Source organism: Talpa europaea, assembly GCF_964194135.1.
Source record: "Talpa europaea genome assembly, chromosome: 1".
Lineage (NCBI taxonomy): Eukaryota > Metazoa > Chordata > Mammalia > Eulipotyphla > Talpidae > Talpa > Talpa europaea.
The window spans coordinates 34,219,576-34,233,188 of NC_140073.1; the positions used below are offsets into that span (position 1 = coordinate 34,219,576).

At 48.2% G+C, this 13,613-nt stretch overlaps 1 protein-coding gene across 1 annotated transcript in view; it reads left to right on the plus strand.

The window, feature by feature from the left end:
* Positions 1 to 7,061: 7,061 nt before the first annotated feature.
* The window catches only part of AMPD3 (adenosine monophosphate deaminase 3), a gene marked incomplete at both ends in the record, with an annotated part of 40,167 nt that continues 33,615 nt past the window's right edge, over positions 7,062 to 13,613 (plus strand). Inside the window, 2 exons of the mRNA XM_084238048.1 lie at positions 7,062 to 7,086; positions 10,988 to 11,213. Of these exons, the coding sequence (XP_084094174.1) occupies positions 7,062 to 7,086; positions 10,988 to 11,213 (251 nt within the window). The remainder of the gene's footprint in view (positions 7,087 to 10,987; positions 11,214 to 13,613) is intronic.

Sequence of the window (13,613 nt, forward strand, 5' to 3'; positions counted from 1 at the left end):
CTTGGTACCTAAATGAGACAACTATGTGAAAACCGCATAGTGAGTCCACAGTGGGTGCGCTCACTATTAAAGTTTCATTTCCCCCCTCTGGAGACATTTGGTGTGAGAGATGAAAGGGGGAAGAGTAGAGGATGGCTGGCAAGTGTGGCCTGGGGAGCGGGTGGTGGAGGTATCATTCAAGAGGACTGGAAACAGGAGTAGGAAGGAGTGCTGGCACATTCCAGTGAAGAGAGTAGAAGTTTGAGGGTGTCCCTTTCCATGGGCCTGGGAATGGTGGAGATGTGCCTCAGGAAGTTGGATACACCATCTGCATCTTCGGGAGCATTCTGGGCTGGAGATGAGGTTCAAGAGTCAATAGTGGGCAAGGGGTTGTTAAAACCATGGGAGCGGGTGAGATTCCCAGAGCAGAGCAGCAGAATGAGAAAGGAGGCGGGAAGCAGAGGGAACTCAGGGAGCGTCTCTCCCCAATGAAAAGTCAGGCCCTTAAGCCAAAAGGAGGTCACCAAAATATGTGGAAAGTTTGGGGGAAGAGGAGAGAGAGCTAGACACAGAGAGACAGAGAGGAAGAGAGACCGCTGGGGACGATTCTGGAACCTGTATCTTCCAAGCATTCCAGGAAGGAAGGCGTGTCAGTCCTTTCAAACACTGAGAGGCCCGTAAGGGCTGCAAGGAAGCCACTGGCTGTGGCAACGCACCGGTCAGTGTGGACCGGAGGGGGGGTGGCGTGTGCGTGTGTGTGTTTGTGAAGGTTGGCGTGTGTGTGTTTGTGAAGGTTGGCGTGTGTGTGTTTGTGAAGGTTGGTGTGTGTGTGTGAAGGTTGGCGTGTGTGTGTGAGTGAGAGGTTGGCGTGTGTGTGTGTGTGAAGGTTGGCGTGTGTGTGTGTGTGAGAGTGAGAAGGTTGGCGTGTGTGTGTTTGAGTCAGAGAATGTTGGCATGTGTATGTGTGTGTGTGAAGGTTGGAGTGTGTGTGTGAGTGAGAGGTTGGTGTGTGTGTATGAGTGTGTGTGTTTGTGAAGGTTGGCGTGTGTGAGAGGTTGGCATGTGTGTGTTTGTAAAGGTTGGTGTGTGTGTGTGTGTGAAGGTTGGCGTGTGTGTGTGAGTGAGAGAAGGTTGGCGTGTGTATGTGTGTGTGTGAAGGTTGGCGTGTGTGTGAGAAGGTTGGCGTGTGTGTGTGTGTGAATGAGAGAAGGTTGGTGGGTGTATGTGTGTGTGAAGGTTGGCATGTGTGTGTGTGTGAAGGTTGGAGTGTGTGTGTATGTGTGTGTGTGTGTTTGTGAAGGTTGGTGTGTGTGAAGGTTGGCGTGTGTGTGTGAGTGAGAGAAGGTTGGCGCACACGCGTGTGTGTGTGAAGGTTGGCGCGTGTGTGTGTGTGAAGGTTGGAGTGTGTGTATATGTGTGTGTGTGTGAAGGTTGGAGTGTGTGTATGTGTGTGTGTGTGTGTGTGAAGGTTGGAGTGTGTGTATGTGTGTGTGTTTGTGAAGGTTGGCGTGTGTGTGAAGGTTGGCGTGTGTGTGTGAGTGTGAGAAGGTTGGCGTGTGTGAGTGTGAGAAGGTTGGCGTGTGTGTGTGAAGGTTGGCGTGTGTGTGTGTGTGTGTGAAGGTTGGAGTGTGTGTTGTGTGTGTGTGCGCACACGCGCGCGCAGCGGCAAGAAGGTGATTCAAGAGACCAGCCCGTCCCGAAGAAAACCCAAGCTCCAAAGTCCTTTCCGCTTTGGGGGAGAAGTCACCTGTGTGGGGACCGAGACCCCAGAATCTCACCTTGCGGAAGGTCGCGGCGGGAGGCGGTTCTGGCCAAGCCGAGCGCCCAGGGGCGCCTCTCCCGGCCGGGCGGGCGCGGCGAGGGCGGGTCCGGGGAGCGCGGGGCCTGACCGGGCTGCGGCGGGCGCGCTTCCGGCGGAGGGACTGGGCGGCCGCCGCGCCCCCGGAGCCCCAAGTTTCCAGTTGGCAGGGCGGCCCGGCGCTCCAGGTCGCGGGGTACAGGCCCGGCGGGCCCGTGGCGGGCGAGGCAGACCTGCGCGGCGGCGGCGGCCCCCCCTGCCCTGGCCTCTCCTCCGCGCACTCCAGGTAGGGCGCCCCTTCCCGCGGCGCGCGGCGGCCGGCTGCTCCCCGCGGAGGCGGCTGCTCCTCAGCGGAGCGGGCCCGGGAACTCTGGGGTGGGGGTTCCGCAGAGCTGCGCCCCGGGAAATCTCGGCCCCCCGCTCTGCAGCGGGGTGTGCCTCGTACTCCGCGGAGCTCCGGCCCGGGGCGCGGACAGGCCCGGGGCGCGGCCGGCAGCCCCTCCGCGACTCTGGCTGTGCGCCCTGCCCAGATCCGCCACCTGGGCTCGGGCCCTGGGGCCGCCCCTTCAGGCCCGCGGTATGGCGCTGTCCCCTGAACCTGGTGAGTGCGCGCGACGCTGCGCTGCTGACCTTGGGTCTGCGTCCAGCGGAACCCCCGGCTCAGGGCGGGAGTGGATCGCCCTGGGGTCGGAACTTGTTCTCCCACCTTCTCAGCAACCCGCCCCCGGTTCATCCCCCCCGCCCCTCAACCGGCCCTCGCCCCTACCCTGTCCCTGTCTCGGCGGTGGCCAGGGCTCAGTGGCCTTTGGTCAACTGCCTGCAACTAGGCTCCCTGGCTGCCTACACTGATTTGGGAAGGTTTACAGAAATTAAGGGTCCTGAGACTTGCTGCCACTTAAGCTCCCAGATAAGTTTCTAGGTGCTTGAGGACTGGCCGGATGCTGCATGGTGAAGGGAGGCTGAGGTGGACCTCTACCTGCAGGCCGTGGAATGGACAGGATGACAGGGTGATGGGACCATTTGAGACCTTCATCCTTAACCTCTTTGACTCTTTCCCTGCAAGGGAGAAGTACTGTGCTGTCTCTGGCAGTTGGCTTTTCTGCCCTTGAACTTCCTGGTAGCTGCTTTGCCAGGGAACTGCTAATAGCTTGTGTTGGCTGGCAGAGACCTTTGGGGTGAGTTTTGAGAGGCCCTGAAGTAACAAAACCTTGCTAACTAGAGTGTCATTTCTGCAGACTGTTAGGTCCTTGTTTGTAGCTGAAACTTGGTGATGACATATTAACCTAGTAGCTGGATTGAAAGCTGGAATAACTACGAGGAATTTAGGGTAGTTTTGGGGCCTCCTTATTCGTCCTGCTGAATGTGGGGACCAACATGTGGTCAACTTCAGGGCAAAGTTGGCTGCAGCTGGAGTCCTCATAAGACAAATTCCTCCCTTGAGGAGGAGAGTACCAGTGCTGAGTGGTAGTCACTGAGCAATGTAGATGGAGCCCCTATCACTTCTCACCTCTCAGAGTGATGACTGCAGGTTTGAGGTGGTTGGGATAGGCTGACTGTGACTCTGAGGAGCCTGTTTGCTCTGAAATGATAGTAGGGGCTTCCCTAAGAATCACAGGGCTTGTAGGTATGGGTTGCATAGAGATTCCTGGACCTCTCAGCACCCACTCTCAGTTCATCTTCAGTCCTTCTGAGAGCCTGGATAAGGAGTGAGTGGTGCTTAGGTAAGTAAAGGATTTTTTTTTTTTTTTTGAGAGATGAGGCCAATTTTACTTGTTTGTACACTGGAAACGTGCTCTTCAAATAACCTCAAAATCAATCCCAGATCTTGAAAATATCATGGGCAGATGGAGGGTTAAGGAGAACGATGTATTTTCTCCCCTAAAACTACTCACTGACCTTCCTGGTTCTCTCCCCAGATGTATTAATCTTTCGGTTTTTCCATCTACTGGCTGCATATCCAGGACAGGAGGTCATGGCTTTGGACTTTCATGTGAGGGGGCTTAAGTGGATGGGCTCTTGACTGACGTGCTGGCCATGTACAGTCAGCAGAAATGTCATTTTTAGAGGAGAAAGCTGCTTTTCCTTCTGTTTCACATTTAAACATGGTTTCTTTCTCCTTGCACCCAGATAGGAGCTTGAGAGAGTACATGGCACTTAACAGTGCTCAATAAATAATGTTGAGTAAAGGGATTCGGTGCATAGATGAAACTTTGTGTTCATTTCCCCAGTTGGACTTTCTTGTACTTGACATCATGACAATGATGACAATTATGTTGATGAGTAATACTTGTGAAGCACATACTATGTACTGGGTACTATGCTAAGCACTTTACATACTCATTTAATCATCATGGTTACCTATGAGGTCGGTACTATTAATAACTCCATCATATAGTGAATAAAATTGCGCTAGAGAAGTTTAGTCATTTAACCAAGGTCATGCAATGAAGTGTGGAACAAGATTCAAACCTGGGTAGTTTGGCCTGAGACCATATCTTTACCATACCCAATACTGACTATCTCTTGCCTTAGGTAGATCTATCTACTTAGTTTGTTCATTCATTCACTCTTTTATGATTTATTCTTTCAACAGGTGTTTATTGATGCCTACTATATTTCATACATGGGGGTACAATAGTGAATGCTATGGGTGAGGTCTGCCATGGAGGTGATATTTATCAGGTAAAGCTCCTTTAGCCAACTCCCATGTGAGTCATGCATACCCTAGAAATGAGAAGGAAAAAAGTCCACAGCATCCTTTTCAGGAAGAGGAGACTAATAACCTTCTTGATTAGGCATAATTTGATTCCAGTCTTTCCTGTCTTTAGGGGCTTTTAAGGGGCAATTAAATGGTAAAAGTGAATGTACTCTGGTCTCCTGGGCAGGAGATGCACACTCGGGGGTTGGTCATCAGAGGTTGTCTTAATGTTTCTTCAAAAAGGAAATAAGGCTTTGAACTTGGGACCAATGCTCCTCAGTCTAAGGAGACTTCAAAAGGAGTAGTGACATGGTAGGCTCAAGGTAGAATTGTGAGGTCCTGAGTGGAGCTGGCCTTCTTTTCCTCTTGAAACAGCGTTATAATTTCCTCCAAAAATGCGACTATTCCAGAGGGTCTTCCGCCTTCCCTTGACTGTTGTCCCAATCTGTGCCATCTTAGTGGGACTGCTGTTCTTTTCTGTCCAGACCTAGTGGAGTCGGTCTCACACCCCTAGCTGTGTCCCAGGAAGGCAGTTTTCTCTAGGTTGGAAAATGAATGCTCAAATCGAAGATATTTTCCAAAGCCCATGCCATGGGATATTAATAGGTGTTTTTTCCTGTAGTGCTGGTAGGAGGGTCAAATAAATGTGTTGAGTTAAACAAAGTTAAGCAGTTTTCTTTACTGTTGGACTTCTTAGGTATTTACAATCTGCTAGTAGGAATTGTGCGTGATCCCTATAAAGGACTATGGAATGCAGATTTACCAAGCCTCTTGACATTTATGTTTTATAGACTACACTTTGGGAAATGCTTGTTTAGACTAAGGCTATCCACAGTCTGGTTAAAAGTGCAGAATAAAATTCCCTGCATGTGTTGGGTCCAGGCAGGCTTCTAGATGCATGGGTTAGGATGCTGCCATTGCACACCCTTCCCCTCCATCGAATCTTTCCCCTGCCCCCACCCAGACATGCAGCAGAAGGAATCATTGCTCCTCCTCCCTTCTGACAGAACAGTACTAAAGGCTTGCTTTTTTTTGGTCTTTGCTTTAAGTCTGTTTAATTATTTAATGAATAAATATTATCCTCCCTCTCAGTTGCTTGTAGCCTACTGGTTGCACTGCTAGTGAAACAGCTGTGAGGACAGGTGGGTCATAATCTCTGGGTAGCAAGAACTCAGCAGCAGCCTGAGGATCGTGTGTTAATCCTATAATCCTGCCCTGCGTGCACAGGAATTATTATTTGAGTTCAGGAAGGTCTAACCTCACAAATGGACTTGAGGAGGTGACTCAGGTCCAAGTCAGGGCTAGAGCTAGTCTCCCTGTAAACAACTGACTCATATTTTCTGGGCTCTTCCCCCCCAGGATTCCAGCAACACCACAGAAATGCCATTTTGCTCACAGGTTTTTCACACACACACACACACACACACACACACACACACACACACGGCTTGCTCAATCATTGGGAGGCCCTTGTCTGCTCTGAACTTTCCCCAAATGGGACCTCCTAGGGGACAGATGAAGAATGGAATTTGCGCTGTGTGATGTGTTTTCATTCCCCCTGCTTGCTTTTAGAGGACTGGTCTGGGGGTCACCTGAGGCAGCTTTCCCAGGGAGAGTGGCAGCTGCTGGTGGCAGGGTAGCGAGTGCAGTCAGTGCTCCACAGACTCCTCAGAGCTGGAGGCCCACATGGGAGCTGTGAGAGGCAGTAAGAAGGGGAGGGTGAGGTGGGCTCAGGTGGGTCAGTGGGCCATACTTCGGGTGTGTGTGTGTGTGTGTGTGTGTGTGTGTGTATGTGCACGCGCATGCACAATCACACTCCTCAGGCTACCCCCCCTCACATGTGATACGCAGGGAAGGGGGGAAGGTGTGGCAGAAGGCAGGCCACTTTTCATTCTAGCCTGTTCCTGGGAAAGGAAGGGACAGTTTATGGTCCTTCCCACTTTTAGAGGTGGACAGGAGGGAGGAGCCTGTACTTAAAACAGGATTCAGAGCTCCCCCTGTCAGTCCTGAGGTGCCCTCTGGAGGGTTGTCCTGAGGGACCTTCTGAGGGAGGCAGGGCAGGCATGCCACAGACAAATCCCTGTGGTAAAATGAACCCAGGAGCCAAGCTAAGCCTAAGTGGGGTTTAAGATGGAAGCAGACAAGGTGATGGTGTTGCAGCTTTCAGGAGGAGTCTGGACGTTACAGGGAGGGTGTGGCTTATCTTCTGTGGTTGGTCTGGAAGTCTGAATGTACAGTGAGTTGGGGCAGCTGCGGCTTCAGTTTGCTCTGGAGAGGGCTGTGAACAGGGCCAGAACTCTTTATTCAGGATACAAGAGCCGTTTTATAGCAGATTACTGGCATTACCTGGGAGTCTTGGAAATTTTCCACTTATATTTCATATTCACGGAAGAATTTCCAGCCCAGACTTTTCCTGCTCTTGCTCTGGGCTGCTCACAGATATGCAAAGCAGAGACCTCCCACCCCAGCAGGCAGCAGCAGACAGGACCCAGCTAGCAGCACTTACACACTGACTCAGCTCAGCCTCCCGAGCAGGAGCAGTCCTGGTCCAAGTGTGTTGCCTGTGTGGCCGCCTCAGGATCAGCCATGGAGACTCCAGCGTCAGGCTCAGGTCTGTGTTGTGGGTTCTGATGATGGGAATCTGGCAAAAGCACGGTGCAGCTTCATTTGCCTTTTAAATGGCACTGTGCTTCCTTTTTGAAGGACTGTGGTGCCATAAAAGTTACTGTTTGTTGAAATTGCTGTGGTTTTATAGCTTTCTAACTTTGAGATGGTTTTTCATGGTCACACGAGCATGTTGTATGTAATGAGATAAGCTGTATCACTAGCTGATGCCAGTGAGTTCTCAGTTAAGCTGCCTCATCCTGCTAGCTTTAGCTGACAAACAGTTGAAAGTAAGGCTTGAACAAGCAGCTGGAGCTGAAGCTCTGCTTGGTATCTGCTTTCCTCGATATGCCTGACCGGGCAGTTTTGTAGGTCTGAGAGGAGAGGCAAGCCCTGGAGGGAGGGATAGGCAGGTGGGAACTGTGTGCCAAGAATGTCCAGAAGAGAGCAGAAATATAGTTAAGCCCTCAGGCCTGCTGACTTAGACCAGCTCTCAAGTGGGGTACGTGGTCTCTGTCAAAGCACGGAATCAAGTCTTCGCCAATTATTTAAGACATTGGTAGTAGTTTGGCGAGAAATTCATAAGGAATCTGTGGGGGGGGGGAGAAAAGAGAGGGGTTTATGGGGAAATGCAGCTCTGATTTTAGAGTCTTTGATGTGCCTTTTGAATCTGGGATGAGGGGCTATATGAATGCAATACCTCCCTAATCATTCACCAGAGGACCTGTTTTCCCAGCAACAGGTATTAAATTCTTAGGGACCCATATTAGAAAGGCTGATTTAAGCTACTTCGTCTAAAGGAAAAGGAAGATCATTTTTAGAGATGATCCTGAAAGAATGTTTAGTTGATGTGAGCAAGTTTAAAATTCCTCATGAGGGGCCTCTCAGATGGGGCAGCGGTTGAGCGCTGGGTTGTGAAGCTCCTCAGCGCCGGTTCTATTCCCGGCCGCTGGGCGAGGGTCCCACATGGCACGCAGACCTCTCCTGCTGCCCGCTGCTCCCCTCAGCAGTGTACTTCAGTCCTTCTGCCTGCTCTGCTCCCTGCTCTGGCTCTGGTGAATTCTCTCACCCTCCCGTGCTTCTGACTGTACCCAGTGCTTATATAAATAAATAAATAAATCTAAGAAGAAAAAAAAAAAGAAAAAAAAATGCCTCATGGAAGAATATGGCAGAACTTGGCTTAAGAACTTTCGACATTTATGTCAAAGGATCCCCCAAATGCCCTCTTGTGAGGGGACCTGGTGGGTGTGATTGGGTCAGTCCTATGTGTGTCTGTGGGAGTGAAGGATGGTCATGGGAAGGTGGGGGTGAGCTATATCCATCCAGGGCACGAGCTAATGCAGAGATGGGTCGCAATGGTGTCATTCCCTTTGGGTTGTTCTCTCTGTGGTGATGATGTTTGATTTTTTCTCTTTTTATAAACTTTTAAGTCTATTCACTTTCTACCTTCTTTGCATTTGTTAAAATGGTATTATAGCAACATTAACAATCAAAATAAAACTTTGCCTCACATACAGTCAATTCTCTCATCTGATCACATGAGTGTGTGTCTCTTTTACAGCTTTTGTCCATAGGGGATGCATTTTTTTTCTCATTGTAATCAAAGCGGGGGTATAGTTTTAGAAATTAATTTTTTTATTTACTGTTATTTTACAAGTAGTTTTTATATGATTTCACTGTCCTCATAATTATAATTTTGGTTGCTTAACTTTTTCCCAAGTGAGTATGCTCTAATTTGGACATTTTAAAGCTTTTTGTATAAAGAGTACAGGTAAACATCTTTGTGCTTTTTCCTGCCTTCAGATTCTTTTCTTAGAAGCAATTTCTAGAAGTGGGTTTACTTTGTCAAATGGTACAGATGCTTTATGGCATTGGCTGCCCTTGGCTTGGGGTCTGATACTATGTCTGAGATGCTATGTGAGATTTTGGAATGCTGCCCTTCACCCGTGGCCTTAGAAGCGGGGGTGGGGTTGGGTGGAGGCATTCTACTCGAACAGCTCCTCCTGGGTCTAGTTCTTTATTTTTGGATTTTTTTTCTTCCATTTTCTCCCCCTGTAACTTGCTTCTCCAAGCCTCTGCTTTGATGGTTTCCAGCTTCCCCTTCTCTTTGCTATCAGGATGTAGAGATCTCCACAGTCAGCTGTGTTCCTTTTCCTCTTTGCAAAGAATAGGCTTTTGCTGCCTTGGTGTCTGCTGCCACAGACCAGCACAGTGGCCTGCTGAGATGCTTTTCCTCATCAGCTCCCTCTCATTCAACCTACTGGGGGCAAGAGAAACCCAGGGGAGGCCTGGCTCTGGGTGTGGAGGGAAGGAGGAAATTGGTTTCAGAGCCAAGGGGCCCACAGACATTCTTTGCCGTTATTAGCCTGCTTTCCTCCTTCCTGTATGTGTGCTGAATATGAGACCCACGTGCAGCAGAGACCAGAATGGCACACTTCCTCCTCCTTTCCCCCCCAGCACCGGAAACCTCTCTGGTACATAGAATTGTGGCACTTAAGACTGACAGGACCTTAGAGACCATTTAGTCTAATCCCTTCAACTCACAAATGAGAAAATTGTGAAGCTCAAAGAATGATTTTCCCAAGGCTGCTCACAGTGGATCCCTCCTCCTTTGTAATTGCTTCCTCTCCCTGCCAGATAGCAACCGGGCACTATCTCACCTTCATCCTCATCTGTCAGGCTGATAAAACCACTTCTTTCTTGAAACCTTCCTTAAAGAAATTATGTTCGTAGGTGGACCTGAAACTACTCTTCCAGAGCCACTCCCGATAAAGGTGGCATATTGGAAAGGATGCAGTCAGTATTTACCCATTCCATAGGTGTGATGCTGGTGACACTGAGACCTGCCCTGGCATTCACTGTACAGAGAGAAGCAGCACAGCATAGTTGTTAAGACTTGGGTACTAGGTGTCTGGGTTCAAATCTCTACAGTTCAGAAAGAAAAGGGGCAGAGGAGCAAAAGGCTAAGATCAGCACAAATCTATTAACTTATTAACAGTCTGACTCTGGGCAAGTTAGTTTTCTGTGCTTTCATTTTCTTATCTGTGAAAAGGAAATAATAAGACTAACTGCATTAATAACTGTAAAGCACTTGGCAGAGGGTACTTACTAAGTACTATATGAATGTTGCAAAAAAAACAAGAAAGGAACCAACTAAGTGATTTAGGCCAACTACTGATGGTAAGAGACCAATATGCAGAGAGAGGAATGAAGAAAAGCTTCTTTGAGGAAGTGAGTTTTCAGTTGGGTTGTGAAAGGTAAAGAGTATTCCTTTGCCCAAATCTTTCTTTAATTTGCTTTGTCTTAGAGGTTCTGGTGGGCTTGGGAAACAGTGAGACCACAATGGCAGATTCTTTTTTTTTTTTTTCAGCAAAAAATGACTTTTGTTGTAATTGAGAATGCAACTTTGGTTTCTCCAGGCCTTAGCTGTCATCTTGTGGGGCTTTAATCATTAACTTAGTCCTTTGGGCTCTAGTCTTCCACTCTGTGTGGTGGGGAGCAAGGTTTGGTCATTGTTGCATAGTCTCCCAGAGGGGGTTTCTGAACTCTCCTCCCTTCTTCATCATGGAAACAAAGTCTGGAAATAAAGTCAGGCAGGCAGGGCTGCCAATGTGTCGTGGATTCCCTGAGTTCAGGAAAATGGAAGTGCACTGGACTGGACAGTTCATTCTTTGACTTTTGAACATTTGCTTTCTCATGAAAACTTGAGCTGACATCACATCCAATGACTTATTGAACTAATTTTAAAAATTGGCATGCTCGTTTGGTCTGGAGAATACCTGAGTAGAGCGCTAACCCTGTGGGGGGCGGGGAGGGCCCTGCTCTTCCTCAGGACTTCTCCTCACGCTCACTGGCAACTCAACCATCCAGTAACTCATGAGGTTTAACTCTTGTGCTTTCTTTGCTAGCCGAGATGCCGCGCCAATTCCCCAAGCTGAACATTTCAGAGGTAGATGAGCAAGTCCGGCTCCTGGCGGAGAAGGTGTTTGCTAAAGTGCTCCGAGAAGAGGACAGCAAAGATGCCTTGTCCCTCTTCACTGTCCCTGAGGACTGCCCCATTGGCCAGAAAGAGGCCAAGGAGAGGGAGCTGCAGAAGGAGCTGGCGGAGCAGAAGTCGGTGGAGACCGCAAAAAGGTTTGTTCCCATGACTCAGCTCTTGTGTGCACTGTTGTGCAGACCCAGGCAGGCTGTGGGCATGTGTCTCCTGGGAACTGGACTGTCACTGTGAGCTGAGATTATTTCTTAACCAAGACCACATAATTCACCACATGTTTACTGAAGGTGCCTCTTGTCAAAAACCACTTTCTTCTGCAGCTGGTTTAATGACAAATCATGTGCATAAATACCATTTCCAAATGGCTTTTTTCCCCTTTTCTTTTTGGAAATGTGAGTATTTCTTGGGGAAACAGCAATTTTACTTTTTTTCGTCATTGACAAGTATTTTGCATTATTAATTAACTAAGCTCACTCTTTGCCAGGTGCAGTGCTGGGCATTGGGGAATGTGATAATGAATAAGATAGATAAAGTCCCAGTCCTATAAAACTTACACTTGGTCCAGACAATAATTAATTGGACAAATTAATTAAAAGATGACAAGTATGATAAGTGCTGTATCAGTAAGTGCCTAACCAGGAAAACCATGTGAATATCGGAAGTAGGATTTTAATGCAGGGACTTGATTACAAAGGTGGTAGAGAACAGAAAAGAGAGAGTGTCAACCCAGAGATTAGATGCAGTAGGGAGCAGCTACCACAAGACTGGTGTTGCTGGAGCCTGGGTAGGAAAGTTGGAACCATGGAGACCGTTCCAATGGAAACTGGAGCCAAGGAGGAGAAGCATAGACTGCAGAGATGTCTCCCAAGTGTCTCCTGACACTTACCAGTTTTCCCAAGTGGCTGCTTTTGGCCAAATCTAGCCAGAAGTCAGCTGACACATAGCTGGAAACTGAGGAGAGAATGTAGAGTAGGTCTGAGGGCAAACAGGCCCAGGTCTAGCACAGGTACTGTGGAGAGATGAATCAGGAGTTAGAGGAATGAGGGGTGAGTGAGTCTTTTTTCTGATGGAGTAGTTGGGGAAGGTCTCTTAGAGGAGGTAACAATGTAGCTGATACTGATGGCATTTGCGGGAGCTAGCCCTGTAAAACTGGGTGAGACCTTGCCGGTAGTGGAGTCAGCCAGGGCAGATGCCTTAAGTATCTTCACTGAGGTCTGTGTCAGGAGAGGTGTGGTTGAAGGGAGAAGCTCCCTTCAGGTGGGAGGAGTAGCCTGGGCCTACATCAGACTGGCCTTGTGCTCCTTGATAAGAAGTTTGGATCTGAGTCCATGCGCAATCGGAAACTTCATGCTTTCACAGTTTATTTCACACGGGAGAGCAGAATTAAAGAATAAAAAAGCTTGGGGAGGTCTGTGATGGGTCTGTAGCCCACCTGCCCAGCACTCTGAGTAAAATTCCATTGTGTATATTTACTTTTCTTGATACTACATAATTTTAATATGTCCTTAATTTTAGTATGTCCTTTTAGTATAGGGAAAGAGGTAAAAAGTAGAGTCTCGGCATGAAGGCAAGACCAGAGCTTCACTATCTCTAAGTGCTTATCTTCCTGTGAGGGACTATGAACCCATGAAGTGAAGGGGTCATTGGTGCCATTGGCCAATTCTGAGTGATAATCTGTGTTGGGCCAAATGAGATGGTCCCAGGCCTGAGGTGAGGTCATAGTCATTTCTGGAGGGTAAAGAAACCCTCATCCTTATGCTCAGCGAAATAAACCAGAAAGGAAAAGAAAAATACTGGATGGCCTCACTCATAGCAGGAATTTAGAAAACCTAAATAAGGGGCCAGGAAAAAGACTAATTATAATAAAGTAAAAATCAAAATCGACAAGCAACTATAAACCAGAGACACACTGTGGGGTGGGGGGTAGGAGAGAGTGGGATGAAAACAAGGATGGGGTGGGAATTGTGTGGGGACTATAACCAAGATGAAAATGAATACTCTGTGCAAAAATGAAAAATGATGTAAAAAATATATAAAATAAAAAAATGAAACCCTCATCCCACTGGAGGGTAAAGAGAACCTTATCCCACTGTGCTTGCTTAACTTTATGAACTGAATGGTCTGCGGGACCTTCTGTGTTGAATGAATTGAGCATTTTAAATCTTTCATAATGAGAAGAGAAGGGTTCCTGGCACTTTTTATTTTCAGGAATAATAAGTTTCTGAGGCCAGTTTCCATTATAGAGTGACACTGGACTGATAGCTGCAAAAAGAGATTGTTCTCTTTTCAATGCCCAAGCTAACAGCAAAATGGAAGCTTTCTTACTCTAAATTCAAATGGTGCTCTGTAGTTTACCAAAATTTCTCTGCAAACTCTGCTCCAGAAATTTTGTTCTGTTCTTACAAGGTTGTGGTGGTCTTGGTTTGCATCCAAGAGCCTTCTCTGACTGGAAGCTCCAAGAACTATAGGTGGTTCCCATTGCAGTCCCACAATCCAGCTTGGAACCTAGCCCGTGTTGGTGACAGAGGAGAGATGACGTC